Source organism: Salmo trutta, chromosome 35 (genome assembly GCF_901001165.1).
Source record: "Salmo trutta chromosome 35, fSalTru1.1, whole genome shotgun sequence".
Lineage (NCBI taxonomy): Eukaryota > Metazoa > Chordata > Actinopteri > Salmoniformes > Salmonidae > Salmo > Salmo trutta.
In genome coordinates this window covers 25,894,916-25,908,781 of record NC_042991.1, presented here as the reverse complement: position 1 = coordinate 25,908,781, position 13,866 = coordinate 25,894,916, and the positions used below count along the sequence as shown (strand labels likewise).

The 13,866-nt window shown below is 41.5% G+C and overlaps 1 protein-coding gene across 1 annotated transcript; it reads left to right on the top strand.

The window, feature by feature from the left end:
- The first annotated feature begins 3,754 nt into the window (after nucleotides 1-3,754).
- On the top strand, nucleotides 3,755-13,348 carry LOC115174945 (5'-nucleotidase). The gene is made up of 9 exons (XM_029733994.1): nucleotides 3,755-4,297; nucleotides 5,412-5,634; nucleotides 5,909-6,097; nucleotides 7,160-7,357; nucleotides 8,732-8,886; nucleotides 8,995-9,103; nucleotides 9,289-9,438; nucleotides 11,355-11,555; nucleotides 11,895-13,348. Exons 1-9 carry the CDS (start codon nucleotides 3,968-3,970, stop codon nucleotides 12,080-12,082), a joined length of 1,743 nt encoding a protein of 580 aa, XP_029589854.1. The 5' UTR covers nucleotides 3,755-3,967; the 3' UTR covers nucleotides 12,083-13,348.
- The last annotated feature ends 518 nt before the right edge of the window (nucleotides 13,349-13,866 follow it).

Here is a 13,866-nt window from a genome sequence, read left to right as displayed (position 1 = left end):
GCCCTCTGCCTATTGGCTACTTAGCTTATTCAAGCCTGTCTCAAAATACAACACTGCCCATTTAAGACAAAAAAAACCTCTACCCAACTCGCTTTTCAAAGATGTGGGAAATGTACACATTTTGTGCTCTTGTAGGAAGCAATCACTCCCCTATTGCTGACTATAAATGATCTATAACTGGGCTAATAAATAAAATAAAATCAAATGTATTTATATAGCCCTTCGTATATCAGCTGAAATCTCAAAGTGCTGTACAGAAACCCAGCCTAAAACCCCAAACAGCAAGCAATGCATGTGAAAGAAGCACTGCATGTGAAAGAACTCACTAACAAGCAAAGGATATGAACAAATATGCACAGGCACATCTACTCACGATCGCACATGCTGTAAACAGTCCAGTTCAAAGTGAATGGCACAGATCCATATATGACAATGGTCTATTTGCATATAGGCCTACTACAGGTCTGATTGGTTATGCCGCACCGGTCTGTGTATGTGTGTCAATGCAATATAATTCTACTTCGATGTGCTCTGCCAACAACAAAATCTCTTGCATAGTTAGTTTTGCATACTAAATCTTGTATAATTCATTTTGTTTTGGTATGTTCATTGAAAGTGGCTAATACTGCATTGAGTCGATCATAATTCCCACAGTAAATGGAAACGTTGATAGTGTTAACTAAGGCGGAAAACTCTAGCGTAGCTTAGAGGGAACATTGTTCCAAAATGGGCCCTGGTCAAATGTAGTGTACTACATATGGAATAGAGTGCCATTTGGAACGCATCCACACTGCTACTTCTTATTCACTGATAGAAAAAACCTTTTGTGTTACCCTACTCATCAGCACATACTGTAGCCAACTCTGCTGTTATGATATCACCTCAAGCCCAAGACAAACTATTACTGGTAGTTCTGGTCCATGTACATTATACGCCTCTGTCAGCAGACATAAGAGAGAAAATGTGTTTGTGAGCAATAATTGTAGCAACACAGCAGTATGCAAGGAGTCTGATTATAGCCTCCACCATTTGTGGTGATGAGTTTGCAGACGTTGTCATTTTTACAGACGTGGCACAGAGTATCTGGTATTTAAACATAAATATTTATTGGGAGTTGTAAATTTTAAAAAGTGACTCTTCCTGTACAGCAGTGGTATTCAAACTTTTTCAGCGGGGACCCCATTTTTTCCACCAGAAAATATATTTTTACATCAATAAACAACCTTCAACTCAACAAATTATAATCTCTTATCAAAATGAAAAGAAACCATAAAAAAATGATACTCAATAACCCCACTGCAGTTCCTCTAGGGGGTTACGACCCCGACTTTCCAATACCACTGCTGTATTTAAGAAATGAAGCAATAAGGCCTGAGGGGGTGTGGTATATGAACAATATACCACCGCTAAGGGCTGTTCTTATGCACGACGCAACGCGAAGTTGTTAAATGCGGAAGACACATTTCAGTTGAACACATTCAGTTGGACAACTGACTAGGTATCCCCCTTTCCCTTTATATTGGCCATATACCACAAACCCCCAAAGTGCCTTATTGCTATTATAAACTGGTTACCAACATTAGAACAGTAAAAATAAATGTTTTGTAATACACGTGGTATTTGGTCTGATATACCACGGCTTTCAGCAAATCAACATTCAGAGCTCGACCGCCCAGTATATAATGTTTAATCTATTATTCTAAATGAGTATACCAGTAGCAGCCCACACATACAGTTGAAGTCGGAAGTTTACATACACCTTAGCCAAATACATTTAAACTCAGTTTTCACAATTCCTGACATTTAATCCTGGTAAAGATTCCCTGTCTTAGGTCAGCTAGGATCACCACTTTATTTTAAGAATGTGAAATGTTAGAATAATAGTAGAGAGAATGATTTATTTCAGCTTTTGTTTAATTCATCACATTCCCAGTGGGTCAGAAGTTTACATACACTTAATTAGTATTTGGTAACATTGCCTTTAAATTGTTTAACTTAGGTCAAATGTTTCAGGTAGCCTTCCACAAGCTTCCCACAATAAATTGGGTGAATTTTGGCCCATTCCTCCTGACAGAGCTGGTGTAACTGAGTCAAGTTTGTAGGCCTCCTTGCTCGCACACGTTTTTTCACTTCTGCCCATACATTTTTCTATAGGATTGAGGTCAGGGCTTTGTGACAGCCACTCCAAAACCTTGACTTTGTTGTCCTTAAGCCATTTTGCCACAACATTAAAAGTATGTTTGGGGTCATTGTCCATTTGGAAGACCCATTTGCGACCAAGCTTTAACTTCCTGACTGATGTCTTGGGATGTTGCTTCAATATATCCACATCATTTTCCTCCCTCATGACGCCAGCTATTTTGTGAAGTGCACCAGTCCCTCCTGTAGCAAAGCACCCCCACAACATGATGCTGCCACCCCCGTGCTTCACGGTTGGGATGGTGTTCTTCGGCTTGCAAGCCTCCCCCTTTTTGCTCCAAACATAACAATGGCCATTATGGCCAAACAGTTCTATTTTTGTTTCATCAGACCAGAGGACATTTCTCCAAAAGTACGATCTTTGTCCCCATGTGCAGTTGCAAACCGTAGTCTGGCTTTTTTATGGCGGTTTTGAAGCAGTGGCTTCTTCCTTGCCGAGCGGCCTTTCAGTTTATGTCGATATAGGACTCGTTTTACTGTGGATATAGATACTTTTGTACTTGTTTCCTACAGTATCTTCACAAGGTCCTTTGCTGTTGTTCTGGGATTGATTTGCACTTTTCGCACCAAAGTACGTCCATCTCTAGGAGACAGAACGCGTCTCCTTCCTGAGCTGTATGACGGCTGCGTGGTCCCATGGTGTTTATACTTGCGTACTATTGTTTGTACAGATGAACGTGGAACCTTCAGGCATTTGTAAATTGCTCCCAAGGATGAACCAGACTTGTGGTCTACAAAAAAAAATTCTGAGGTCTTGGCTGATTTCTTTTGATTATCCCATGATGTCAAGCAAAGAGGCACTGAGTTTGAAGGTAGGGCTTGAAATACATCCACAGGTACACCTCAAATTGACTCAAATGATGTCAATTAGCCTATCAGAAGCTTCTAAAGCCATGACATTATTTTATGGAATTTTCCAAGCTGTTTAAAGGCACAGTCAACTTAGTGTATGTAAACTTCTGACCCACTGGAATTGTGATAGAGTGAATCATAAGTGAAATAATCTGTCTTTAAACAATTGTTGGAAAAATTACTTGTGTCATGCACAAAGTAGATGTCCTAACCGACTTGCCAAAATTATAGTTTGTTATTAACAAGAAATTTGTGGAGGGGTTGAAAAACGAGTTTCAATGACTCCAACCTAAGTGTATGTAAACTTCTGATTTCAACTGTAAACAGATACTGGTTCGGGGAGGGAGAGAGTGGAGTGACTGCAAAGAGGAGTGGTGCATGTCTAAATGTCTGCTTAGTGTGCTTAATCTTTATGATGTAATGCATGGCAGCGGGAAGATGTTTTGGGGTGGGGGTGCTGTCGATTGGTTGGGGTGAGGGGAATTTTGTCAATTCGTATTTTTCTCTGCTCATACAGGCGTAATAAAGGCCTAGTGCAGTAATTTGGTGAGAACATGTTTTAATTTTAAATAGTGATTTATCAGGGGGTGCTTCAGCACCCCTACATCCCACGGCTATGCCATAATTCAGTGTGTGGGTGGTGATTGAATTGAACAATTCAGATAGCAGAAATGTTCTTCATATGCTGTATACACCTCTGTGGTAAAAGCTAAGAAGACACTACAATATTATAACTATAGAATGTGTACATGGGAAGGCACAATATTTTGCCCAGATTACTCTCTCTCTCTTCCTCTTTCTCTCTTAAATGTTACGATTTCAGAAGAACAGAGTCCACGCCTTCTGGTGCACTCACTGAAAGTAGGGGGGATAACTTCATTGTTCTAATACATTGCGCTGTCAACGAGCAGATAAAATGGGAGTGCGTGAGCCGTTGAAGAGCATTTTATTCTACCTCTGCATCTGTAGTCATGTTTGTACTGAAGAGTGGGAACTCACGCTGCTTCATACCAACGATGTCCACGCACGGGTTGAGGAGACAAGCAAGGACTCCGGCAAATGCACCAAGCCTCCGTGTTTTGCCGGGGTGGCACGGAGATTTACGAAAATAAAGGAGATCCGGAACCGAGAGAAAAATGTGATGCTGCTGGACGCAGGCGATCAATTTCAAGGAACAGTTTGGTTTAATGTCTATAAGGGAGCTGAGGCTGCACATTTTATGAACAAACTTGGCTACGATGCAATGGTAAGCCGTTTAGTCCTAGTTGGGTAAGAATGAATATAAATATGGGCTAGTGTTGGGGTACTCAACTACTATTTGAGAAGGTTCGGTCACACACATTTCCTAGGTGGCAAAGGTCCTGATATATATTGTAATTTATCGGTGTAGTAACATATGATACCTGAGTGACAGAATCAATGGGGCCCCCCTGGCAGTCGAGGCCTCTGGGCACATAATCTGGCAATGATAACTACAAGATTTAGATAGCTGGTTAGCCTAACTAGCTAACATGGGCTGGTAGTTGATCCACTGGACATTTCTGACAGTTTATACAAATCTCTCTAAGGTCTGTCAGTGAATGAGATAGCAAAACTGCCCATGTACTGCCACATTTTGTCATTTTACCTTGTGCATTCTACGATACAACTCTCAACAGCAGTACCCTAAATTGAAAGCCCCCCCAACAACAACAAAAAGATACAGGTACAACGGGGACATCTGTGATGTACAAGGGACAGGTAACCTGGAGCAACGTGTCAATGAGGTAGTGAGTAAAACTAGTCCTGACAAAGGACTACAATTCCCAGAGTGACACTGCCCCGGGAATTATTCCAGGCATCTTTATATTATGGTTGGGAAGCCAACCCCAGGATATGTCCAATCACAGAGATGTTTTTAATTCCATCAGTTGTTAGTAGACATGTAGCCTCTACTCTTATGCTCTGCTAACCAGGCTAGGTGAAAGCCTGTGGCAGAGGCTAGTAGACATTAGATGAAGACAAATATTACTTTTGATTCGATTAGGTTAGATATACTAATCTAAAAATATGTTTGTTTGTTTTCTAAGACGAACTTGGCAGCACAATAACTACTGAACATTATGGCTGATTTGTTGCACACTTTGTTAACAGGTGAAATATTGGGGATGACTTTTACCTTTGTTTTGATTACACAGGAGGTTGGTGGCACCTTAATTGGGGTGGATGAGCTTGTGGTAATGGCTGGAGCGGAATGGATGGAATGGTATCAAACACATGGTTTTCATGTGTTTGATGCCATTCCATTTACTCTGTTTCAGACAATATTATGAGCCTTCCTCCCCTAAGCAGGCTCCTGTGGTTTTGAACTATCTTTATAGGCTCTGGGGAATCATGAGTTTGACAATAAAGTGGAGGGACTTATCAAGCCGTTTCTCCAGGAGGTAAAGTGCACAGTCCTCAGCGCTAACATCAAAGCAGATGACACACTAGCCCCACGCATCAGTGGCCTTTATTTCCCCTATAAGGTATTTGATGTGGACTCTAAGAAAGTGGGCGTGGTGGGATACACATCAAAGGAGACGCCCGCTCTGTCACAAACAGGTACAATTGATTGAAGTTCTAGCTCCTCTTCATCCGTCTTCCTCTTTTCCTCAATCCCTCTCTCCTCTATTTTGCTTCATTTCGTACATTGTTATTCATATCCCTCATTCTCTCCTCACAATAATCCATATTGATCACTTTGTCCAGGTTGCTTCATATTTGCTTCCTATTTTTGTCTTGGAGCAAATATGATTTTGAGATGCCTTTCCATACGTAGCTACATTTGAGGATGACCCTGGTGTAAAACCATTTTTTGTTCCCCATTCTGTTGCAGGACCTAACTTAGTGTTTGAGGATGAGATTGATGCCCTCCAGCTCCAGGTTGACAAACTAATCACTTTGGGGGTCAACAAGATTATCGCCCTCGGTCACTCTGGCTTCGTTACAGACAAAGAAATAGCCAGAAGGGTAAAGGGTGTGGATGTGGTCATCGGAGGACATAGTAACACCTTTCTGTACACAGGTAGGCATAATGTTTGCTATAGGCTACTTTTCTTATTTACAATCATAGTAGCTAGCAACTGTAATTCTACAGAACACCATCTGGTAAACTGTCATCGTTTTTGTAAGGAGCCTACAGTTGATTTATTCCAGAACTGAACATGTGTCCCTGGCTGTCTTCACAGTTTTCAAATCAAATCAAACTTTACTTGTCACATGCGCCGAATACAACAAGTGTAGACTTTAACGTGAAATGCTTACTTACAAGCCCTTAACCAACAGTGCAGTTCAAGAAGAGAAGTGATCCAAGTGATCCAACAGTGCAATCAAGTAACAACAACAGACTGAAAATGTAAATGAACGCGCCAGAGGTTTCCTCCTAACCTCAGCACCATAGAAACTCCATAACAACGTAGCATGTTTCATGTCCAATCAAAAGGACATAAATTCTGCTTCCAGTCCTGTCAAGGAAGTAGGTCTACTAATAGCTCAGCCAACACACTAACCATGCTGTTTCTGCTACACATGCAGTAGATGTATGTACTTTATGCCTTAGCAGCTCTTGGCCAATGACTGTGACCATCTCATCCTTAGTGCAAAAAGCTGAAACGATGAGTACCTGCCACCTGCCTCTCCGGTGATGCCAATCATAGCCTTACTCTTTGTTAACTTGAGCTGTGCTGCTAACCGCTTTTTCCACAGCAGCAGCCATGATTAATGTTGGAATGTTTTGTTAGGGCCATTAAACTGTCTGCTTCCCACACCTGCACGTCCAATAAACTGTAGGGGAGAGTGGGTTAAGTTGAGCCAGAGAGGAATAAGTGACTAAGGGAGGGATTAAGAGAGTGATTACGTGATTCCTAGAAGGTTTCCCTTTGAACGGAGGCCTATACCGTTCACTTATGTGGTGGGAAAGCACAGAAAATAGCAATGCAAGAAGACTGCATTGAATCTTTATTCACCCCACAGTCATTTAGGCGTTGTATAAATTGCAACGCTGTTTTCTTACGCATGATTACAATGCAACTGATGACTGATATTAACAATGTTAATCAATTCCATGGTTTACATTCACCGTTTCTAGGAAAACAGCCTTCCTCTGAGGTCCCGGCAGGTCCCTACCCGGTCATAGTAAGGTCAGAGGGTGGGCGTGACGTCCCTGTGGTGCAGGCCTTTGCCTTTGGGAAATATCTGGGTTACCTCAAGGTGACGTTTGACGAAGCTGGCAACGTGCTCCAGTCCACAGGCAACCCCATCCTTCTGGACAGCTCTGTACCAGAGGGTAAGTACAGTACTGCTGAGTAAAACGAGGGGAAGTTGATAGTAAGTGCATCCCAAATGGCACCCTATTCCCTATATAGTGCACTACTTTTGACCAGGACCCATAGGCACCCTTTCTTCAGAACACCTGCATCTGGTAAAACTGTCATATATTTTTGTAAGGAATTATGGGGCCTAGAGTGAATTTATTCCAGAACTGAACATGAAAGTAACAACAACAGACTGGAAATGTAAATGAACGCGCCAGAGGTTTCCTTCTAACCTCAGCACCATAGAAACTCCAAAACAACGTAGCATGTTTCATGTCCAATCAAAGCACATACATTCTACCTCTAGTCCTGTCAAGGAAGTAGTTCTACTTCTAGGGCCCATAGGGGTCTGGTCAAAAGTAGTGCACTATATAGGGAATAGGATGCCATTTGGGACGTACACAGTGAAATGGACTTCCGATTGCATCAGCAGTGAGTGCATGGTGATATACAGTAGTTGTATACATGTAGTGGATGGTGTTATACAGTAGTTGTATACATGTAGTGGATGGTGTTATACAGTAGTTGTATACATGTAGTGCATGGTGTTATACAGTAGTTGTATACATGTAGTGCATGGTGTTATACAGTAGTTGTATACATGTAGTGCATGGTGTTATACAGTAGTTGTATACATGTAGTGGATGGTGTTATACAGTAGTTGTATACATGTAGTGCATGGTGTTATACAGTAGTTGTATACATGTAGTGCATGGTGTTATACAGTAGTTGTATACATGTAGTGGATGGTGTTATACAGTAGTTGTATACATGTAGTGGATGGTGTTATACAGTAGTTGTATACATGTAGTGGATGGTGTTATACAGTAGATGTATACATGTAGTGGATGGTGTTATACAGTAGTTGTATACATGTAGTGGATGGTGTTATACAGTAGTTGTATACATGTAGTGCATGGTGTTATACAGTAGTTGTATACATGTAGTGGATGGTGTTATACAGTAGTTGTATACATGTAGTGGATGGTGTTATACAGTAGTTGTATACATGTAGTGGATGGTGTTATACAGTAGTTGTATACATGTAGTGGATGGTGTTATACAGTAGTTGTATACATGTAGTGGATGGTGTTATACAGTAGTTGTATACTTGTAGTGCATGGTGATATTTTATTTATACTGTAGTATGTCTCTCTGTCCACTGTCACTATATCTTAATACAATGATAAGCATGAGTTCACCAATGTTACCGATCTGCTAGTTTTTCTCATTGAAAACGTCAACACTGTTATTATCACTATCAGGATCATTATAATGTACACACGCATTAGAATTCTTATATTGTATGGAGTATATAGTAAGTGTATATGATTCCGTCTTGTCAGACCCCAGTATTCTGGCTGAAGTCAACGAGTGGAAAAAGGCCCTGGCAAATTACTCCTCCCAGTATGTGGGGGAAACCCTGGTGTATCTCAATGGAACGTTTGAAGAGTGCAGGTTCCGAGAGTGCAACCTGGGAAACCTAATCTGTGACGCTATGGTGAGTTAGTAGTACTCAGACAAGCTAACCAAAGCAGGTACCTTTGGGCCAGTCTGTAACCTACTGATGATGTAACCTGCTGAAATCCTCTCTGTTTTTTCGCTGTAGGTACACCACAACATTAAATATGCAGATGAGCTTCAGTGGAACCATGTTAGCTCCTGCATCCTCCAAGGGGGATCGATACGGTCATCCATAGATGAGCAGAGTCGAAACGGTGTGTGTGCCTTTATGGGTCCGTTTCCTGGATACAGATTAGGCATAATCTTGGACACCTTTTTTTTTTTTCAATTTCTCCAGGACTAGTCTTAATCTGTGTCCAGGAAACCGGCCCTGTGCATTTAAGAGAGAGAATAAACTCCAGCAATGGCTGAGGAAACTGAGTGAAATGTCTTTTGTTAGGTTCCATCACGATGGAGGACCTCATTGCTGTGTTGCCGTTTGGAGGCACTTATGATCTGGTTCAGCTGAAGGGATCTACTCTGAGGAAGGCTTTTGAGCACTCCGTCAGGAGATATGGAGGGAACACAGGGGAATTCCTTCAAGTATCAGGTATCAGACACTGTTTTATTTTAATTGGTACAGAGGGTCACAATATGACTTCATGCAGGGGCAGTTACGCTGAGTGTACAAAACATTAGGAACACCTTCCTAATATTGAATTGCACCCCCTTTGCCCTCAGAACAGCCTCATTTGTCTGGGAATAGACTACAAAGGGTCGAAAGCATTCCACAGGGATGCTGGCCAATGTTGACTCCAACAACTGATACTACTGAGCCAGATGTCTATGTGTCAGGGGAGAAGCTCCAGGTGGTATCTGACTTTAAGTACCTTGGCATCATACTTGATTCCAACCACTCTTTTAAAAAGCAGGTGAAAAAGGTAATTCAAATAACCAAATTCAACCTAGCTAATTTATGATTTATACAAAAAAATGTACTACAAAAGGTAGCAAAACTGTACATCAAATCTATAATACTTCCCCACTTAACATACTGCTTGACTAGTTGGGCCCAAACATTAAAACCCATTCAGTCTGTCTACAAACAGGCTCTCAAAGTGCTTGATAGGAAGCCCAATAGCCATCATCACTGTTACATACTCAGAAAGCATGAGCTCCTGAGTTGGGAAAATCTTGTGCAATACACTGATGCATGTCTTGTATTCAAGATCGTAAATAGCCTGGCTCCCCCTCCACTCAGTACTTTTGTTAAACAGAAAACCCAAACATATGGCAGCAGATCCACAAGGTCTGCCATGAGAGGTGACTGTATATTTCCCTTAAGGAAAAGCACCTTTAGTCAATCTGCTTTCTCTGTGAGAGCTTCCCATGTCTGGAATACACTGCCATCAGACACACGTAACTGCACCACCTATCAGACTTTCACAAAAAACATGAAGACATGGCTAAAGGCCAATCAGATTTGTGAACATTATCCCTAGTTGTGTATTGCTGCTTTCCATGTTGTCTGTAGCTTGTCAGGTGTGGAAACACTGTTGTTTTTATGGATTTTGTCTTGTTGCTTTTTGTGCTATTTTGCTTTGTCTGCATGCTACATCTTGCTTGTCCTATGTTGCTCTGCGTGTGCTCAATGATTGTCTGTATTGTTATTGTAATTGTTTTTAATAACCTGCCCATGGACTGCGGTTGAAAATTAGCCGGCTGGCTAAAACCGGCACTTTTACTGAAACGTTGATTAATGTGCACTCTCCCTGTAAAAATAAACTCAACTCAACGCTTCCCACAGTTGTGTCAAGTTGGCTGGATGTCCTTTGGGTGGTGGACCAATCTTTTTTTTTAATCTTAATGATTTTTAAAAAAAACATACAATCTACATGCATGCAGTGAAGCCGCTCAACATTTACATTACATTCAGTCATCTAGCAGACGCTCCCATCCAGAGCAATCCACAGGAGCAACCAGGGTCACATCAACAGATCCCCCACTTAGTCGAATCAGAGACCTGAACCATCCAAGATCCGCCCACAGTTCCCTGTGAGAGCTACCCCTCAACCATCCAAGACTCCCCCACAAATCATTATTGATACACAGGAAACTGTTGAGCATGAAAAACCCAGCAGCGTTGCAGTTCTTGAGAAACCCGTGCGCCTGGCACTTACTTACATACCCCATTCAAAGGCACTTAAGTCTGTCTTGATCATTCACCCTCTGAATGGCACACATACACAATCCATGTCGCAAGGCCTAAAAATCCTTCTTTAACTTGTCTCCTCCCCTTCATCTACACTGATTGAAGTAGAACACTCAGTGTGTCTCTAGTAGCTGTCTATCCCCAAGAGCCTGTGCACCTTTATTGAATTTAGTTTTTGTTACATATTGGTTACATATAAGTTAGGTCCAGCAACAGATTGAGGAAACTACATGAGGGAGAGGAATGAGGACAGGTGTTTGGTCTCCCGCTGTGTTTTGGACTGATTTTATTTCCCTCTTGTACAATCTCAATAGGATTTCATGTAGAGTATGATATGTCGAGGCCCCCTGGGGACCGTGCTAGGAGTATTAGTGTGCTCTGTACGGACTGCCGAGTGCCTGTCTATGAGCCTCTGGACGACAGAAGGCTATACAAGGTGGTCCTGCCCTCATACATGGTGGAAGGAGGAGACGGATTCTCCATGATTAAAGAGGAGAACCTGAAACATGACAGCGGTGAGCTCACAGATCTGAACATATTAAAACACTATGGTTCTGTCCTAAATTGTACCCTATTCCCTGTATAGTGCACTACTTTTGACCAGGGTCCCGGTCAAAGGTAGTGCACTACATAGGGCACAGGAAGGAAAGAGTGCTATTTGCGACATAGACAATCTATCTTTATGGGTGAGCTCCTCTCTGCAGACTCACAACTTCCTTATGAACAGGAACCCTTTGGTCATTTTCTGTTGTACAACCATTACTTATCAGACCAAGCAATGTTGGTGAACTGCTGCATTAAAAAAATAAAAAATGTTCTTGACGTCAAACTATCTGTGTCTGTTTCTCTTTCAGGTGACATGGACATATCGGTGGTGGCCAGCTACATTGCTGAGAGGAAGAAGGTGCACCCGGCTATAGAGGGACGTATCAAGATTTCCAACTCAGCTTCAGGAGGGCCTGGTCACATGGCTCTGTTAATCATGCTGGGGCTAGTGATGGCTGTTTGGGAGATTATGAGAGATCCCTGGCTGCAATCATGATGCAAAGCTAACCATTGGATATGTTTTTCTCACCAACAGCATTTATGGGAAGAGCTCAACTCTAGTCTATTGAGTACAAATTGAACAGGGATATTGTGAATGGATATTTCACCAATGCTCTCAGATTTTTCTTCATAAATACTGCAGTTTGATATGAAACTCGTTATTGAAACTTCAGGGAAAATACTATAAATGTAATCCTATGGCTAAAACTAGAAATGATGCACTGGTAAGTCTCGTGTACAGTAGATGCTGTCAAGCTCTTGCTCTGCGATCCAGTTAGAGTGCATAAGCAAATATATGTTTATGCTCAAACAGATATGGAAACAGATGACCGGTGCTTGTTTAAGTGTGTACCCTTGGCAGAGCCTGCTTAACCAGCATTAGGACTGAAGCGTTACAGATTTTGGGATAGAAATGTAAAGGTAATTTCCGATTGAGCCGACATATACAGTCTCCGCTAACGGGGGACATTGCCTTTAAATGTCAATCACGCTGTAACACCGAATGTCCATGATACAGATAGAATAGACTGTTTATGGGATAGGGTGTCCAAACACAGAGCTCCAGAATAGTTTTGTCAATATTTTGAAGCTCTTTTAGACATGAAATATAATCTCTGAAGGTGGGATAAACAAGTTGGCGATCAACCTTTTGTAAACATTTAGAGGAAACTCTATTTACAGGACATACCCACTCAAAGTAATGAGGTAGCAGGAAACTGATACACTTGGTATTCTTGATTCACACAGGAAACTGTTGAGCGTGAAAAACCCAGCAGTGTTGCAGTTCTTGACACAAACCGTTGTGCCCAGCACCCTACTACCATACCCCGTTCAAAGGCACTGAAATATTGTCTTGATCATTCACTGATTGAAGTGGATTTAACAAGTGACATCAATAAGGGATCCTAGCTTTCACCTGGTCATGGAAATAACAGGTGTCCTTAATGTTTTGTACACCAAAGAGGGAATGTTTTTCTCTGGGTTGTAATTTCTAAATAGCCCTGGATAAATTGTGACCTCTTAACATTTTATATTTGGTGTTGTGATATTGCAACAAGGTTGGTAATAGTACAATATACTGATGTGTACCTAAAGCCTGAAGGTTATACAGGTAAATGAACAAACTGTTCTCCTTACTGTTTTTTTTATGTCTAGCAGCTATTTCTGCATATAAAAACTGGTCACCAACTGTAACAATTCAACAGTAACAATGCTGTTACTGTTGAAAAATACCAATAAATTGTCATGACAACAAAAAAAAGAGCTCATCTTAAACTTATTAAAAACAAAGAAAAACACATGAATTCTGAAACGCCTCCCAGGCGTATTTCCATCGAATGTAGTATTTCTCAAAGGAAAGAATTACATAACATCCCTCACAGTTACTGTTAACTTGTGAGTGGTGTAACCTTGAGCTTTGCTGCTCTCACTATTCATCAGAACTGTGTCAGGGCCACGGGGTAGAGTAGTATTCTGAGGACAAGGACCATTCTGTCTCTGGATTGCCCACAGAAACAAGCTTTATTATTCACAGGGGCCAGCTATTAGTCTCCACTGATGGCTCCGACCCAGCTGGCTCTGACCAGTGGGAATGTACATGGTGTTGCCAATTACCTCATCCACTGAACACTGCATGGAAAGTATCTCTTTTTCACAGTGGACTAAAACATTATCAGAGCAGAAATGAAACTCCAAGGAGGGAAGGGAGATGGAAATCACATTAGGTCATATGCAGGACACAACCTCATTTTAGAAAACAGAAGCTGACAAACAAATTGA